At 46.7% G+C, this 15,639-nt stretch overlaps 1 protein-coding gene across 2 annotated transcripts in view; it reads right to left on the minus strand.

Annotated features, from left to right (window-relative positions):
- Positions 1-1,750: 1,750 nt before the first annotated feature.
- Positions 1,751-15,639, minus strand: part of Ube4b (ubiquitination factor E4B) — a 126,003-nt gene continuing 112,114 nt past the window's right edge. For both annotated transcript variants that reach the window (XM_052718752.1, XM_052718753.1), the window contains 5 exons: positions 10,928-11,062; positions 7,907-8,098; positions 4,744-4,918; positions 3,614-3,760; positions 1,751-3,077 (listed from right to left, as the gene is read on the minus strand). In XM_052718752.1, coding sequence (XP_052574712.1) covers positions 3,016-3,077; positions 3,614-3,760; positions 4,744-4,918; positions 7,907-8,098; positions 10,928-11,062 — 711 coding nt within the window. In that variant the 3' untranslated portion in view covers positions 1,751-3,015. The remainder of the gene's footprint in view (positions 3,078-3,613; positions 3,761-4,743; positions 4,919-7,906; positions 8,099-10,927; positions 11,063-15,639) is intronic.

Below are 15,639 nucleotides of genomic sequence, written 5' to 3' on the forward strand. Positions count from 1 at the left end.
CCTCCTTTCCTAAAGACTGCTCTTGTAACCCTTCAGTTCCGAAAATGCAGAACAGCATAGATGGGACTAAAACAGCACCTCCTAGGGGTGGAGAGGAGACAAGTAATCTACAACTGTGAAACCAACACAGGGTAGGCCTGGTGCTAATAAACACAATAGGCTTGTGGATAATATGCCTTGTAAAAAGTAAACAGAACAGAATCACCTGAATGATGGTGGGATCATAGATAATTTTCTTTTGTTTATTTGTATTGTTTAACTGATTAACTTTTTTTTCTTTTTCACAATATTGGAGATTGGAGATTGATCCAGACCTTCACGCACGCTCGACAGATGTTTTTACCTCTGAGCTATATCCTAGCCCAAATTGTGTATGTGGGGTGTGTGTGTGTGTGTGCGCGCACGCACATGGGGGATAGTGAGTCCAATGTGCTCAAGAGAAGTAGACATTAAGGTAATGAATGGCATGGGCCCTAGAGCCAGGGTACCTGCCAGGGGACAATGGGCAAGGTACCTAATCTCTCTGCAGCTGGTATCCTGACTATTGAAAACAGAGCCAAACAAACCAGAAAAAAACAGGCAGTTCTATCTATCTGAGGCTGGCACTATAAATAGAGTCACAGTGCCTGGCGTGTGGGAAGTGCCACCTAAGTGCTTCCTGTGGGTGGGGTTATTACTGCCTGTGCTGGTACTAATGATTTTCAAAACTGGAATGCTAAAGGAACAGGTGGGACCTGCATAAGAACGTGGGCCCTAGAGATCTCTGAAGTAACATTAAGAGGCGAGCAGAGGGCAGGGTATGATAGCGCTGAGGCCCTTCAGACCAGCCAAGGGGCAGGAGAACCAAGGGCCACATCGACTGAGGGTGAGAAAGGTTTCATTTAAACACACCTTTTACACTAATTTGTTGTATGTATGGTGGGCGTGTGCTATGCCATGTGTGGGGGACAGAGGACAACTTGTAGGAGTCAATGCTCTCCTCCCAGCACAGGGAATCCAGGGATCAAACTCAGGTCACCGGGGTTGGCAGCAAGCAAACACCTCTATTCCCTGAACCGTCGGTTTTGTGTTAAAAACAGCAACTCCTGGGCTGGAGAGATGGCTCAGAGGTTAAGAGCACTGACTCCTCTTCCAGAGGTCCTGAGTTCAATTCCCAGCAACCACATGGTGGCTCACAACCATCTGTAATGAGATCTGGTGCCCTCTTCTGGCCTGCAGTCACACATGCTGTATACATAAAATAAATAAATAAATAAATCTAAAAGAAAAAAAAAAAAAACACAAAAAACAGCAAATCCTAACTGGCTCCAGAAAGGGCAGTTCTCCACATGCACCCCACTCGGTTCTTGTTTGCCCTCGTTCTTTCGTGTGTGTGTAAATGCTTTGACTGCATGTATGTATGTGCACCCTGTGTATGCCCAGTGCCCATGGGAACCAGAAGATGTCTGGTCCCTGGAACTGGAGTTCCAGGCAGTAGTGAGCTATAGGTGCTGGGAACTAAACCAGGGTCCCTCTAAAAGCCACAAATGCTCCTATAACTGCTGAGCCATTTCTTCAAACCCATAATTTTATTTATTTATTTTTTTAAGACAGGATTTCATTATGTAGCCTAGGTTAGCCTGGTTAGGCTGGTCTCAAACTCAGAGATTCTCCCGCCTCCTCCCTGGGAGTCCTGGGACTAAAGGTGTGCACCACCACGCCCAGCCTATCCCCACCCATTTCTTTTCCACAAAAAGACGACGCACAGAGCTCCGTCCGAATGGGCATCACCGTTTATTGGAGTTTGTGTTGGGAACTGAACAGAGCACATTGTCTGTGGAGAAGAGGAGTAAGGGAAAGAAAAGAAAGTATGTTTCTCAAGATTTCATTTCCTTAAAACACTTTATGGTTTCAAATCCTTTTCCACCCAAAGGAAATTCAAGAATTCAAGTATGTTGCGTAGGGAGCGGTAATACAAAGGGCTTCTGCTCACGTGCGCCTGTGTGGTGGCATTTGGCCAGGCACGGAAACAAGCAAACAGATTTCCGATTTCCACATTTCTTGTACCCTCTTTTTTTTTTTTTTTTTTTTGCTTTGGTAAGGCCAAACCCCAAAAGGACACAGCATACAAATGAACCCAGGGTTGAGGAATCTATTTATCCTCAGAGGATAATGGTATACGTTTGGAATTGTCACATAGGATTAGAAAAACAAAAAACAAAACACAACCCTCACCTCCCCAAACCCCACAAGTCACATGAGTCCTGATCACTTCAGCCATACCGCTGCTGCATCTGTTCCTAGGAATCTTAATCAAGGGCTTGGTAGAAGGGCCAGGGCAACAGGGCTCTCTTCATTTTGTTTATAATAAAAAAAAATTCAAAAGGGCTATTTCAAAAGAAAAAAAAAACTGAAATTCAAATTCTGAAAATATCTTGCCTTTTTTATTAATCATGTCATCTAACACCAATTAAAAAAACAAGTATGTGAATATGATATAAAAATACGATCCCAAGATTAACACTTTGTCGCAGGCACAGTTATCTCACAGAATACATGTTTGGAGGGCTGGGAAAGGAGTCTGGTTTTGTGTCTCTTTAAAAAACCCACAGCAGTGCAAGTAGGGTCAGGAAGGGGGAGGTTCTTTAGCAGCAAAATGTCCGAGTTCTCTAGTCACATTGAAAAAACAAAACAAAACGAAAGCTCAGGGGGATGCTGCCCAGACCCACTCGCCATCACTAAAGACTTCCGTTGCCACAGCCCCAGGGTGTGACAGGCGAAGGACGTGCTTTACTACGCAAGCAATCGTAAAACTCATCCCTCACTTGTGACTGTCTGTCACTTAAATATATGTACAGGAATCGGCTCCTCTTCTCATCATGTCCCTCAGACCTCTACTGTTTGGTCACTCGGGGTGGGCTCTCAGGATCTGGCCACATCTGGCTGCAGGGTTGAGCAGCAGCTTCGAGGTGGATGCTGCTTCGGCCTGGCTGGCTGGCGTGGCTGTTTCCAGCAGAGAAGTGTGACGGGGACGGCTTAGTGGTCACTGCTCTGCTTCTCTCTCATCCAAGCTTGAATCTGCTCCTTCAGCTCTGGCACTGAGGGAAAAAAGATAGGGATTAATGGCCTAGATGGACAGGCTCTTCAGCTTACAGTTCTGCGTGGAACTGAGTGGAAAGAGAAGGCTATCATTTCCTTTGCATGCTGAGGACCTTGGAAGAAACAGCCAGAGAGGAAGAAGGCATTTAGAGCAAGAGGAAGGCATTTAGAGCAAAAGAGAGCCAAGTGCTTTGTGTCTTTTCCATAAAAAGAGTTTAAACTGGGTACTTTCTGGATTCAATGTCCCTGTTTCTGATGGTGGTGCTGGGGACTGAACCTGGGGACGTACACATGCTAAGTGAGTTCTGTGGGTATATACCTAGCCAACTTCCCTTGTTCCCTTGAGACACATGGTGTCTCAATTAAGTGATCTAGGCTGGTCTTGATCAGACTACCCTGCCTCTTCCTCCTCTCCTCCTCCCAAGCAGCACGACTACAGGTATTAGGGCCCCAGGAGCTTGCCCTCCAGCCCCTCAGGGTCTGCTGCATTCCCCTGCATGGGCATCAGCACTGCAAGGAAGGCTGTGCCTCCTACCTGGTTCCAGCATGCTCTCAGTCAGCATCTGGCGGTTGAAGGGGTCGGTGGGGGAGTTCAGCAGATGCCGCAGGATGATGGAGCGGTCCATTATGGTGCCAGAGGGCAACCTCACAGGGTCGGTCATCAGGGTGTCCATCAGAGGGTCTGTGGAAACAGAGCAGAGCAGACTACTCCAGTGGTGGAGGCTAACACTGAAGAAGCAAGCGCACTATTCCTGCCAGTGAGAGACAACAGCCCCTCAGGTCCCTGCACGTGGGGGAAGCAGCTCATAATGAAAGCATGCACCTTGCTTTCTGTCACTGCTGCTGGGAAGAGAAAACAGCAAAGATGGACAGCCAGGCAGCAGGCCCCTGGGACAGGACCCTTTGCCTGAGAACCCAGACTCCTCCCTTTACAAAGGTAGAGACCTTTAAAGTCTTCATGGTTATCTGGTAAAATCACTAAGGATGTTCATCCTTTTAATTTACAATATGAGCTAAAAATTTGTATACGTAATTTTAGCCAACTATCCAGAAACACTTACAGCACACCATCAAACAATCAAAAAACCCCTGCTGTGGCTTCGATGAGGATGGCCCCCGTAGGCTCATGTTTGAATGCTTCGTCCTCAGTTAGTAGAACTGTTTGGAAAGGATTAGGATGTGTGGCCTTGTTGGAGGAGGTGTGTCACTGGGAATGGGAGCTGAGGTTTCAAAATCCCGTGTCAGGCCTAATTGCATTCTCTGGCTGGCTGTGCATCACGATTTAAGCTCTCAGCCCCATGCATGTCTGCCTGCCTGCCACATTGATCATGGACTAATGATCTGAAACTATAAAGTGAGCCCACCCCCCCCACCCCAATTAAATGCTTTCTTGGGGCCAGGCAGTGGTGGCGCACGCCTTTAATCCCTGCACTCAGGAGGCAGAGGCAGGAAGATCTCTGAGGCCAGCCTAGTCTACAGAGTGAGTTCCCTAACAGCCAGGGCAACACAGAGAAACCCTGTCTCGAAAAACCATAAAGGAAAAAAGAGTTGTCTTGGTCACGGCGTCCCTTCACAACAGTAGCACAGTGACTAAGACAGTCTCCTTGATATCACACACTTCGAATCACACCAAGGACGTGAGCGTGAGTGAGCACAGGGACTTGCCTCTAAACTCATCCGGGGCATCGCTGTAGTCAATTTCTGCGCGCGCATTCTTGGCCACTATTTCCTCCACCTTCTCAGCAAGAAGCTTAAACTTCTCTATTGCAATGGTGGATTTGATTCCTGCCTTCCGCATCTTTGAAATGACTTCTTCAAACAGTTCCTTGCTGTAGGATCTCTGCAGATGAGAAAAGGTCATGAGATGAGAATATATATACTTGGGAAGAAAAAAACCTTTAGAAAATGTCCAAGCGCGATCCATTTGCTCTTTTGCTCCTCAAGATTATAATTATAAATTCTGTATCCCAGTCTTCCTCTACACACTGTACCATGTGCAAGGATGTCCTGAATATAGTTACAATGCACAGAGAGAATGACATGCGCCAACGGTCCAGGGTCATCTATGGAGAAGGCTGCAGGACTCAGAAAAATGGAGATTTTTAGATTCTGGGAGCTAGAAAGCATTTCTTTTAAAATTTAGTTACTAAAAAGAGAAAGAAGCCTAGTTTATTTTGATCTTTGTGGGGCACTGTGCCCTGGAAGCCCATGAAACAAGATGAATTCGTTTTCTCACAGAACGGTGAGCACAGGTAAAACCAAACACATGCCACTGTCCCATCACTGCTCATATTTGGGGGGTTGCTTTGTTCTGTTCACTGTCAATTCTCTGGGCTCACCTCAGCCTGGCCTGGTGGCCATCCCATGTGTACTCCTTCCTATCACTCAAGGGGCTGGAACAGGAGGATGGGAAGGAAGTTTAAGGCCGACCTAGGCTAAATGGTGAGGCCCTATCTCAACAGATCACAGTAACAAACAACAACAACAAAAAGAAAAAAAAAAGAAAAACCAAACAATCACCAAGCACTCCAGCATACACCGATCACTGAATCCAACACTATGTAACGTCAGATTTTCTAGAGCATCGGACCAATCCAACAAGCAGGTGAGGGCCTAGGAGCCAATACAATTTGTAACAGAAGTTGAAAAGGTGGGCAATGCGTCCAGATAAACCTGGACATGAATTCAGGTCCTGTGACCTTCCAGCTGTGCAGTCTTAGGTAAATCCCTAAGCTGTCCAAGCCAGATGCCCGAGAGACTCAGCGGTAACACAGAAGGAGCTGGGTGCCAGGCAACCTGATGCCAACTTCCCCAGATGCCTTCCCCACTCCCCAGTGCAAGAGCAATGGGCCAGCTAGGCTGACCTGTAGGAGCTTCTGCTTCACTGTGAGGGCCTGTCCTGACCCTACTGCTCATCCTGTGAACTTCCGAGCAGGATCCACACTGATACCTACATATGGACTCAACTCATACTTGCGTTCCTCTCCAGTAATGGACCGAAACTCCTTAATCTCTCTCTCTCTCTTTCTTGAACTGACAGAGATCTATCTACCCCTGCCTCCTGAGGACTACATTTTTAAAACTTCCACTTCTAAATAACTACACATGCTTGCTTTCTCTGCATATCCACCATTACCATCACTCACCATACCTGTAATCCCAGCAATGGGGAGACAGCCAGCTACACAGAGAGACCATGTCTCAAAACAATAAAAGAAACAACAAAAAGCATTGACATATGTGAATTATAGTGTAATAAGATTATTTTAAATAAATAAACATATAAATAAACAAATAAAAGGTTGGGCTGGAGAGATGGCTCAGCAGTTAAGAGCATTGGTTGCTCTTCCAGAGGTCCTGAGTTCAATTTCCAGCATCCACATGGCTTACAACCATCTCTGGTGGGATCTGATGCCCTCTTCTGGCATAAAGTTGTTCATGCAAGTAGACATAGCTCTCATAGACATTAAAAAAAAAAAAAAAAAAAAAAAAAAAAAAGGCAGTGTGTGGTAGCACACACATCTGATTCCAGCACTCAGAAGGCTGACACTGGAGGATCTTGGGTTCAAGGCCAACCTGTCTCAAAAAACTTAAGAGAAGTATATACAATGCTTGTATTCTAGCATTACTCCTTTGGATTACATATAGGTAGAGAACTTTCTGGAATGTGTAAGGATGGGTAACATGCTATGAATCCTACTGGAATAGTTTCTGTGTACAAAGGTAGAGATTTGGGACCAACATAGCAGGTTCTGGGCCTTTAGATAGAAAGGGAGAGAATCTGGGTCCAAGACTGCTGCTGGCCACATCCCTACCTCTACACCACTGTGTGCTCCTCTGTGCCCTGCTTTCCTTATTTTAAAACAAAGAATTTAGCAGAAACTGTGTCAGAATTCTATGATTATTAAATGAATGAAAACATGAGAAGTGGTCAGAAGTGGAACACAGTTAATAAACATGTTGAAGATGATGTCAGGCATGGTGGCACAAATCAAAGTATTTGAGAGGCAGAGTTTGAGATCAGGAGTACAAGGCCAGCCTAGTCTCTATGAGACCTTATCTCAAAGACCTGGGAAAAACTAGAAGCAGGACCAGAGCTATGGAGGGAAGGAGCCCTTTCTTTCCTTGTTAAGAACTCCTTGTCTGGACTAAGGATTGAGCCAAGAGCTTTGCACATCCAGGTGTTCTATCACTGAAGTCCATTCCCAACTCAGTTTTATTTTCAGAGATGGTCTCGGTAAGTTCAGGTTAGCCTTGAACTTGTGGCCATCCTGCTTCTAGCCGCCTGGGTATCTGGGATACAGGCTTGTGCCACCAGGGGACAAGAGTGGCATCACAGAGAGAAGGTGTGGAGAATAGTATGACCTGTACTGGTGGCTGACCTGACCGACAAGTCTCCTGGGATGAAGGAGAGGGAGTCATGTGAACATCAGTAGACTTTTGCTGGAAGGCATGTACTCAAGGCAGCTCTAAAGCTGAGGACTTGGGAAGACCTGCATTTCCTGAGAAACACAAACAGGACTTGGAAACAATCTATTTGGGGTCTGAGAGATTAGGGGACCAACTGTGCTCTTTTCTCCCAGGGAAGCAGCCAATTCATCTCCTCCTGGACTAGATGTGTTCCTTTGCTTCATTCATGGTCACTCTACCAAAAACTTCTGAAACCGAAACTTAAAGTACCACTTTTTCCTGCATTTGAAGTGGGGAAAACTCAAGAGAGAGAGGTTAAGTGCACAGGGTCTGCTTGAAGGTGCAGCCAGAAGATCCAAACCGCACAGCGCAGTGACGGATATCAGGCCTCCCGTGAAAGGCCTCACTTAGCACTCACCTGGTCATCAGCAATGGCTTTAGCAAAGCGAGCACAGTCCAGCTGCAAGTAAATGTCCGTCAGCTGGTCCAGCAGCTTCTTTGGCTCAAAGCCGTACTTCTCTGGGTTTTCAACTTTCAGGTCCCGGCACTTGGGTCCACACAACTGCTGTAGGTTAAAGTTCAGCATGGCTGCTAATCGGGGTCCAAGTTCCTAGGAAATGAAAGGATAACAGGACAGTTCAAGCTGCTGAGAATGCTGGCGACCATCTCAGTGGAGGAACAGGAATCGGCTAGTTTAATCTTCAAAAGGCCCTTAAATGTGCTGAGCCACATAAGCTAAAGAAAGCCGCATGGCACCAAACACTGGTTTTCACCACCCTTTCTTTTTTTTTTTTTTTTTTTGGTTTTTCGAGACAGGGTTTCTCTGTGTAGCTTTGCGCCTTTCCTGGAACTCGCTTTGGAGACCAGGCTGGCCTCGAACTCACAGAGATCCGCCTGGCTCTGCCTCCCGAGTGCTGGGATTAAAGGCGTGCGCCACCACCGCCCGGCTTCTTTCTTTTTTTTTAAAAAAGAAGATTTATTTATTTATTATGCATACAGTGTTCTGCCTGCATGTATCCCTGTAGGCCAAAAGAGGGCATCAGATCTCATTATGGATGATTGTGAGCTGCCATGTGGGTGCTGGGAATTGAACTCAGGTCCTCTGGAAGAGCAGCCAGTGCTCTAAACTGCTGAGCCGTCTCTCCAGCTCCTCACCACCATTTCTTATCTGAAAACCCTCATAATGGAATGGTACAGACTGTATATGAATGAATGTCCACCAAAGTCTTCTGTAAAGATATACTTTTTTTTTGTTGTTTGTTTTTGTTTTGTTTTTTGAGACAGGGTTTCTCTGTGTAGCTTTGGAGCCTGTCCTGGAACTCGCTCTGTAGGACAGGCTGGTCTCAAACTCACAGAGATCCACCTGCCTCTGCCTCCTGAGTGCTGGGATTAAAGGTGTGCGCTACTACAGCCCGGCTACACACTTTTTAAAAAATAATTTAACTTCATTTTATGTGCATTAGTGCGAAGGTGTCAGATCCCCTGGAACTGGAGTTACAGACAGTTGTGAGCTGCCATGTGGGTGCTGGGAATTGAACCCGGAAGAACACCTGTGCTTTTATCTGCTAAGCCATCTCTCCAGCCCAAGACACACACTCTTAATTATAAGCATCCCTACAAATTCACCCAAGAGGTGAAGGAAGGAAAATCACTGGCAACCCTGCCATTCTGCAGCACGGAGCAGCACGTCCCGCACTTTCCCAGAAATCTCAAGTTGGTGATGGTCAAGTATATACCATCTGATTTATTACTGACCAGAGACACAGAAGGAGGTGATGTTTGTCAAGAGTTTTAAATCTAGTCAGTGATGACTTCAACAGCCAGAAAATAAGGACAAAATAGCATGCAAGACCCACAGGACGACTGTGTCTATGACATCTGGGCAGACACAGCTTCTGAGCTCAGAGAGAAGCTGCTGTGGATCAGAGAGTAAATATTGACCACCGAGAAAGACTCTTTAAATAACAGCGTTCTCGTGGAATGACTGGACTTACACAACCTGACGCTGCACAGCACCACAGAGTCTCCTGTTCTACAAAGCACAGCGACAGTCCTGTGTGGAGAAGCTGGGAACTGAGGAGCGGTTAGTTGCTGGGTTTTCTCTGCTATAGCAAATGCTCAAGCCACCAGTAAAGAAGGTAGAAATGCAGACTGAAGAGATGGCTCTGCTGTTAAGAACACTTCTCCTTCCAGAGGACACAAGTTCGGTTCCCAGAACTCACATCAGGGAGCTCCTAACTGCCGGTGACTCCAGCTCCAGGGACCCTGACACCCTTTTTTGATCTTCAGAGGCACTGGCAAACATGTGGCCTACCCCAACACACCCACATGTAAGTAAAAATAAATCTTAAAAAAAGAGAGAGAGAGAATAGAGTTGGCCAAACACTATCTGTGGCCAATTCCAGTCAGATTCTTCTTTTTGTAAACAAAGTTATATTTGGATTTGGTCATTCTCTTGTAAATAAAGCTTTATTGGAAAACAGCCAGGCTTGTTTATGTCCAGACTGTTAGCATGAGCACAGCTGAAAAGCTGCCCAAGACACACAGTCTACAACATCTTTAAAGGACTTACTCTCTGGCCATTGTAGGAAATGCTAGTAAATCCCTTTGGCACAGGGAAAGCAGGTATGTGGACGGTGAGCTGTCTTCTCCCCTGCTTCCCTGCTATTGTGCTGAAATCTGCTTATCAAGAGACAGGAAAAGACCCAGGTTTCAGGCCACTGTGCGATAAAGCCTCTGCTGGAGGCAACGCAGTGAATCATGGAATGGAGTGAAGAGGGGACATGGAGAACAGGAGGAAACACCTAGTAACGTAAAGCTCCACTCGTGTAGACAGCTGCTGCGCCCTTTGGCTTGCCCTCTACCCTGCCACACCACAGCATCACAGCTTCTCACCGGGGTAGGTCAGCAAGCAGGTCCCTCAGGGTATACTGCTTAGTTTTAACCTCAGAAACAGGACCCGGTCTTAGCAATCAGGTGGAATACTGAGACTGTCTTTAACCTACCACAGGCCTCAACCAGTTCTCATTGGCTTTCAGCTTCCTCAATGTTACAAAGCTACTTTAAAAGCAGCAGAGACCTCTTATCAATCATTCCACTTAATGTCCTCCAAATCGGAATTTGTTACCTTATACTTTTCTGATATATAAAATACAGAAATCAATAACAATAAAATTGCGCCACAAATCCATAATCCAGATGTGCTGTGTCAACAGAAAAAAGAAAGCCATCTTGAAGTGAGCATTTTAGACTACATGTCAAGGGGCTTCACTTCAGTTAGGTAGAGTACCATGCAATGTGTATCAATTGACATACCTGGGAACAAAATCAGGAAGAATTTCACTACTGATCGCTGTGGTTAAAAGGAGCAACTGTCCTGAGTTCTACGGGCTGCATGTGTCACCCCACAGACAACGTGAGCACCCCAGTTTCTACTCACTGGCCTGAGGAACGGCTTCTGGACTTGCTTGGTGAGGAGATGGAACATGTCCACGGTTTCAGTCGCCAGGGCAAGATAAGAACGTGAAACACGCTCATCCTGAGCAAGCTGAGACTGCCGGGCCTGCTGCTGATCCTAGGAAACACCGAACAGTTACCAAGGAGATCTCAGTACCATCTGTCTGCTCATAAAAACGCCAAGAGCAAAGCAGAAACTGGCTGGCTTACACCTGCAGAGGGTGACAAAGCCACAGCACCCTGGGAAGGAAGAAGTGACCACAGCAGCACTGTCCAGACAGCTCTCTAGGGTGTGGAGTCTGGTGGCCTTGGATCACACCCAGAACCTGACTCACGCTAAGCACAGGCTCCACCGCTGACCTACGCCACCAGCCCTGGCCCATTCCTGACCTCTCATGAGAACAGCCACATTCCAGGGAAGATGAGTCAGATTATCATAGTACCTGATACACACACTTTGCTATAGAGAGGGGTTCATTCCCCTTAAAAACAACTTTCACTTAGTCATCAACATTAAAAAAAAATATATGAGCCTAGGGTTGGAGAGATGGCTCAGCGGTTAAGAACACTGGCTGCTCTTGCAGATGACCCTGGTTTATTTCCCAGCACTCACACAGTGGCTTACAACCACCTGTAACTCTAGTTCCAAGGGATGTGAGACCTTCTGGCCTCCACAGGTACCAAGTATGCATGTGGTGCAAGCCGGCAAATACTCACACACCTAAGTGTCTGCAGATGGTTACTTTTTGAATTGTGACTCTCTGCACCATCAGGCTGACATTCCATACAACCACCAGCATGCTTACCTATGGCACCATACTTTTTCCTTCAATCTGCCAGACTGGGAAATAATGAACAGAGTTTGACTCATGGGGAAAAATCAGTAGTGCACTGAAGTCTTTGCATCCCACCCACCAGCTAAGACTTATTCATTTTTTTTTTTTTTTTTTTTTTGGTTTTTCGAGACAGGGTTTCTCTGTGTAGCTTTGCGCCTTTCCTGGAACTCACTTGGTAGACCAGGCTGGCCTCGAACTCACAGAGATCCGCCTGGCTCTGCCTCCCAAGTGCTGGGATTAAAGGCGTGCGCCACCACCGCCTGGCCTGACTTATTCATTTTTTGAGACAGGATCTCACGCAACACAGGCTGGCCACCAAAAAGCTCCACAGCTAAGGAAGGCTTTGAAGTTCTCATCCTGCTGCCTCAACTACTCTAGTGCTAGGATTATAGGTGCACACCACTACACTCTAGCTTACAGACTTGTGTGTGTATGTTAACGTGTGTAGGTAATGCATGTCGAGGCCAGAGGATAGATAACCTTAGGTCTTGTTTCTGGATTACCCCCAAAACACACTTAAAAAAAAAATAGTTTCTTTCACTGGTTTGGAACTTGCCAAGTAGACAAGACTAACTGGCCAGCAAGCCCCAAAGATCTCCCTGTCTCTTACCACCTCAGCAGTAGAATTACAATTGTGTCCCATCACACCCGGCTTCCAGGCCTCTTTCCCCCCAGGGGAGGGGCGGGGCACACAGCTGGACTAGCTGCTATAGGCCAACAAGCACCCTTGGGTCTGGTGCTACAATCCGTGCCTGGTAGAGACACTGCACTGAGGCTGGGGAACAGCCCACTTCTCCATCGTCTAGAATGAGCCTATTGAGAAAAGGCAGAGCCAGGAAGGGCGCAGGGACAGCCAGGCCTCAATGTCCGTCCTCAATGTGAGTCGCAGTGCCACAGCCTTCATTTGTAAATACTTTGTGGGCTCTTACGTAGGCTGGGGCAAAAGAGACAGACAAGGAAAATTAAGGGAACACTTATTCTGGAACCAGCTAGAAGCCTGAAACTTTAAGACAACTGATCACACAAAATCGTCTATAGAGACCAGTGCTCTAGACAAAAGACATCTCAAAGACAATCTAACAATAAAGTATTCTCGCTCAGGCCCAGAGTGTGGGCGGCCTTGAGTACAACTGTGTTAGCTCTCCTTTCTCATCCCTAAATCCAAGCAACAGACCTCACAAAACCACCTCAGCTACACTTACCTCAGGAAATTCTGTTTTTTTTTTTTTTTTTGGTTTTTTGAGACAGGGTTTCTGTGTGTGGCTTTGAGCCTTTCCTGGGACTCACTCTGTAGCCCAGGTTGGCCTTGAACTCACAGAGATCTGCCTGGCTCTGCCTCCCAAGTGCTGGGATTAAAGGCGTGCGCCACCACCACCTGGCTAGGAAATTCTGTTTTTAAACAAATAATTTATTTAACTTTTTATTTTTATGTGCATTGGTGTGAAGGTATCAGATCCCCTGGAACTGGAGTTATAGACTGGTATGAGCTGCCATGTAGGTGCTGGGAATTAAACCTGGGTCCTCTGGAAGAGCAGCCAGTACTCTTAACTACTGAGTCATCTCTCCAGCCCTGGAAACTCTCTCAAGATGAGAGAAATAAGCAAATCAATCCACCCTCCCACCCACCCACCCACCGGTCCATCCATGTGTCTACATGTACATTTTATTTATTTGTATAACGTGTGTGCTTTGCCTGCACGTATGTCAGTGTACCGTGGGTGCCTGGTGCCCATGGAGGCCAGAAGAGGGCGTCAGATCCCCTGGAACTGGAGTTACAGACCGATGTGAGCTGCCACGTGGGTGCTGGGAATCAAACTTGAGTCATCTCTCCAGCCATCGGTTAACATATTTTTATTTAAATTTTAAACATTAAACTATGCTTTGCCAATTACAGCACTGTAACTTAAGCTATAGAAATACACACACACACACACACACACACACACACACACACACACACACACACACACGAGAGGAAATTTCCATTTTAAAAACATCTAAAGTTAAAGGCTAGGCTCATAACCAAAAATATAAAAACAAGCCAGGTGGTGGTGGGCACGCCTTTAGTCCCAGCACTCAGGAGGCAGAGCCAGGTTGATCTCCATGAGCTTGAGGCCAATCTAGCCTACCGACTGAGATCCAGGACAGCCAGAGCTACACAGAGAAACTCTTGTCTCAAAACAAAAACAAAAACCCCTAACACAGCCATCGACCAGACACTCAGAAAGGCTGACAGTGATGGTGAAGAATTAGGGGGACTTTCGGGAAAGAGTGATGTTGGGGTCACAACAGTCTGGGTGAAGAGCACTATTGGAAGCACTAGAGGGAAGAGCAATTGTGAAGAGGAACAGCAGAGAGGCCAGTGTAGGAGTGGAGTGAGTGGAGATGAGGGTGTTAGCAGACATGGGTAGAAAAGTGCGTGCCCTGTAGGTTACAGGAGCGGAGTGAGAAGCGAGTCCAGAGGGGACATCCCTTTGCTGTGAGCACTAGCAAGGGTGGAGGCTGGGAGCCCCAGACTGTACTGCAATAATGATGGCAATACAGAATGGTGACCTTCCTGCCTCCATACCCTGAATACTGCAATTACAGGGGTATACAACTACACTCAGTTTATAGGCTGCTAGGGGTTCAAACCCTAGCAGAGCTTCATGCACTCGGGGCAAGCACTCTATCGATGAAAGCTTTAGTCCATGGAGATAAAAGACAGCCTCTAGATGGGGAGGAGGCATAGAAGAATCAAGGACAACCTGGCAATTGGTGGAATGAACCTACTGTTAATTACAGTCGTTGATTGTGACTCACAGAGCAGATTTAAAGGACAACACGGACAAGTAGGATTAAGACAGTTGTGGGACAGCCTGAAGGCAAAGCAAGCCAACACTGCTCAGAGGTCTGTGGGCAGAAGTGCTCTAAGTTGCAGAGCTCTATTTTGCAGTCTTTAAAGACAGATATTTAAAGTCCTGGAGAAGATGAGATCACCTGGCAGTGATGTCAAGTAGAGGCATCAGCAAATGTGCAGGAGTCTATTTGGCTCTGTCAGGAGTGGAGGGTAGGTATGTGGGGGCAGGGTATGACGAAGACAGAGGAAATAATGGGGAGACGTCACAGGTGTTAAATGAACACTGTCAGGCACAGGTTCTTGTTACAGAGATTGCTCCAACACCAGACATCAGAGTTTCAATATGCTTCAGCATCCTGCTGGTACCCCACTGAGAAACGTTTTCCAGGGGCAGGAGTGGAGAACACTTAGAAGAAGCAGAGGACTGAGCTCTGAAGCTACCATTGCTCAGAGGCTGGGGGATGAGGAAGTAGAAGGCAGCCAGCAACCTCAAGGGTCAAGGAAAAGTTGTTTGTGAAAAGACACCTTAGAGATGATTTGTGCCTTTAAAAAAAAATCCATTAAGAGAAGAATCAATAGTACTTGTTGTCTCAAATAAATGTACTGACTGCGACAAAGAGAATGGGCTTTAGGCCCAGAGCCCAACTTCTAAGAGATTAGCTGGTCTCCACTAAACAACATGGGAGAGCTTATAAGCTCTGAAGAGGAAGCAGAGTGAGGTGGGGCTGTGCAGGACACTTGCTAGGGACAGCCAGCCCTTCGGCAGGGCTCAGACAGAATGGGGAGTATTCCACTGGTCTTCCCAAACGTTGTGTGTCCTATACTAAGGATATAAGGATAGGCCATACTAAGGATAGGACACATGACGTGTGGGAAGACCAATGGCACACTAGAACACTGTGCACTGATGGCTGGGTCTGTCCTGCAGGTCACAGACCCAGCCCACCTTGGGCGTAAGGGCTGAGGCTCTTTTGGCTTTGCCATGTCTGGTTCCTCAGGATGGCTTGAATAGTCTGGAGA

This window comes from Peromyscus californicus, unplaced genomic scaffold (assembly GCF_007827085.1).
Source record: "Peromyscus californicus insignis strain IS unplaced genomic scaffold, ASM782708v3 Scaffold_5__1_contigs__length_169319896, whole genome shotgun sequence".
Classification (NCBI taxonomy): domain Eukaryota; kingdom Metazoa; phylum Chordata; class Mammalia; order Rodentia; family Cricetidae; genus Peromyscus; species Peromyscus californicus.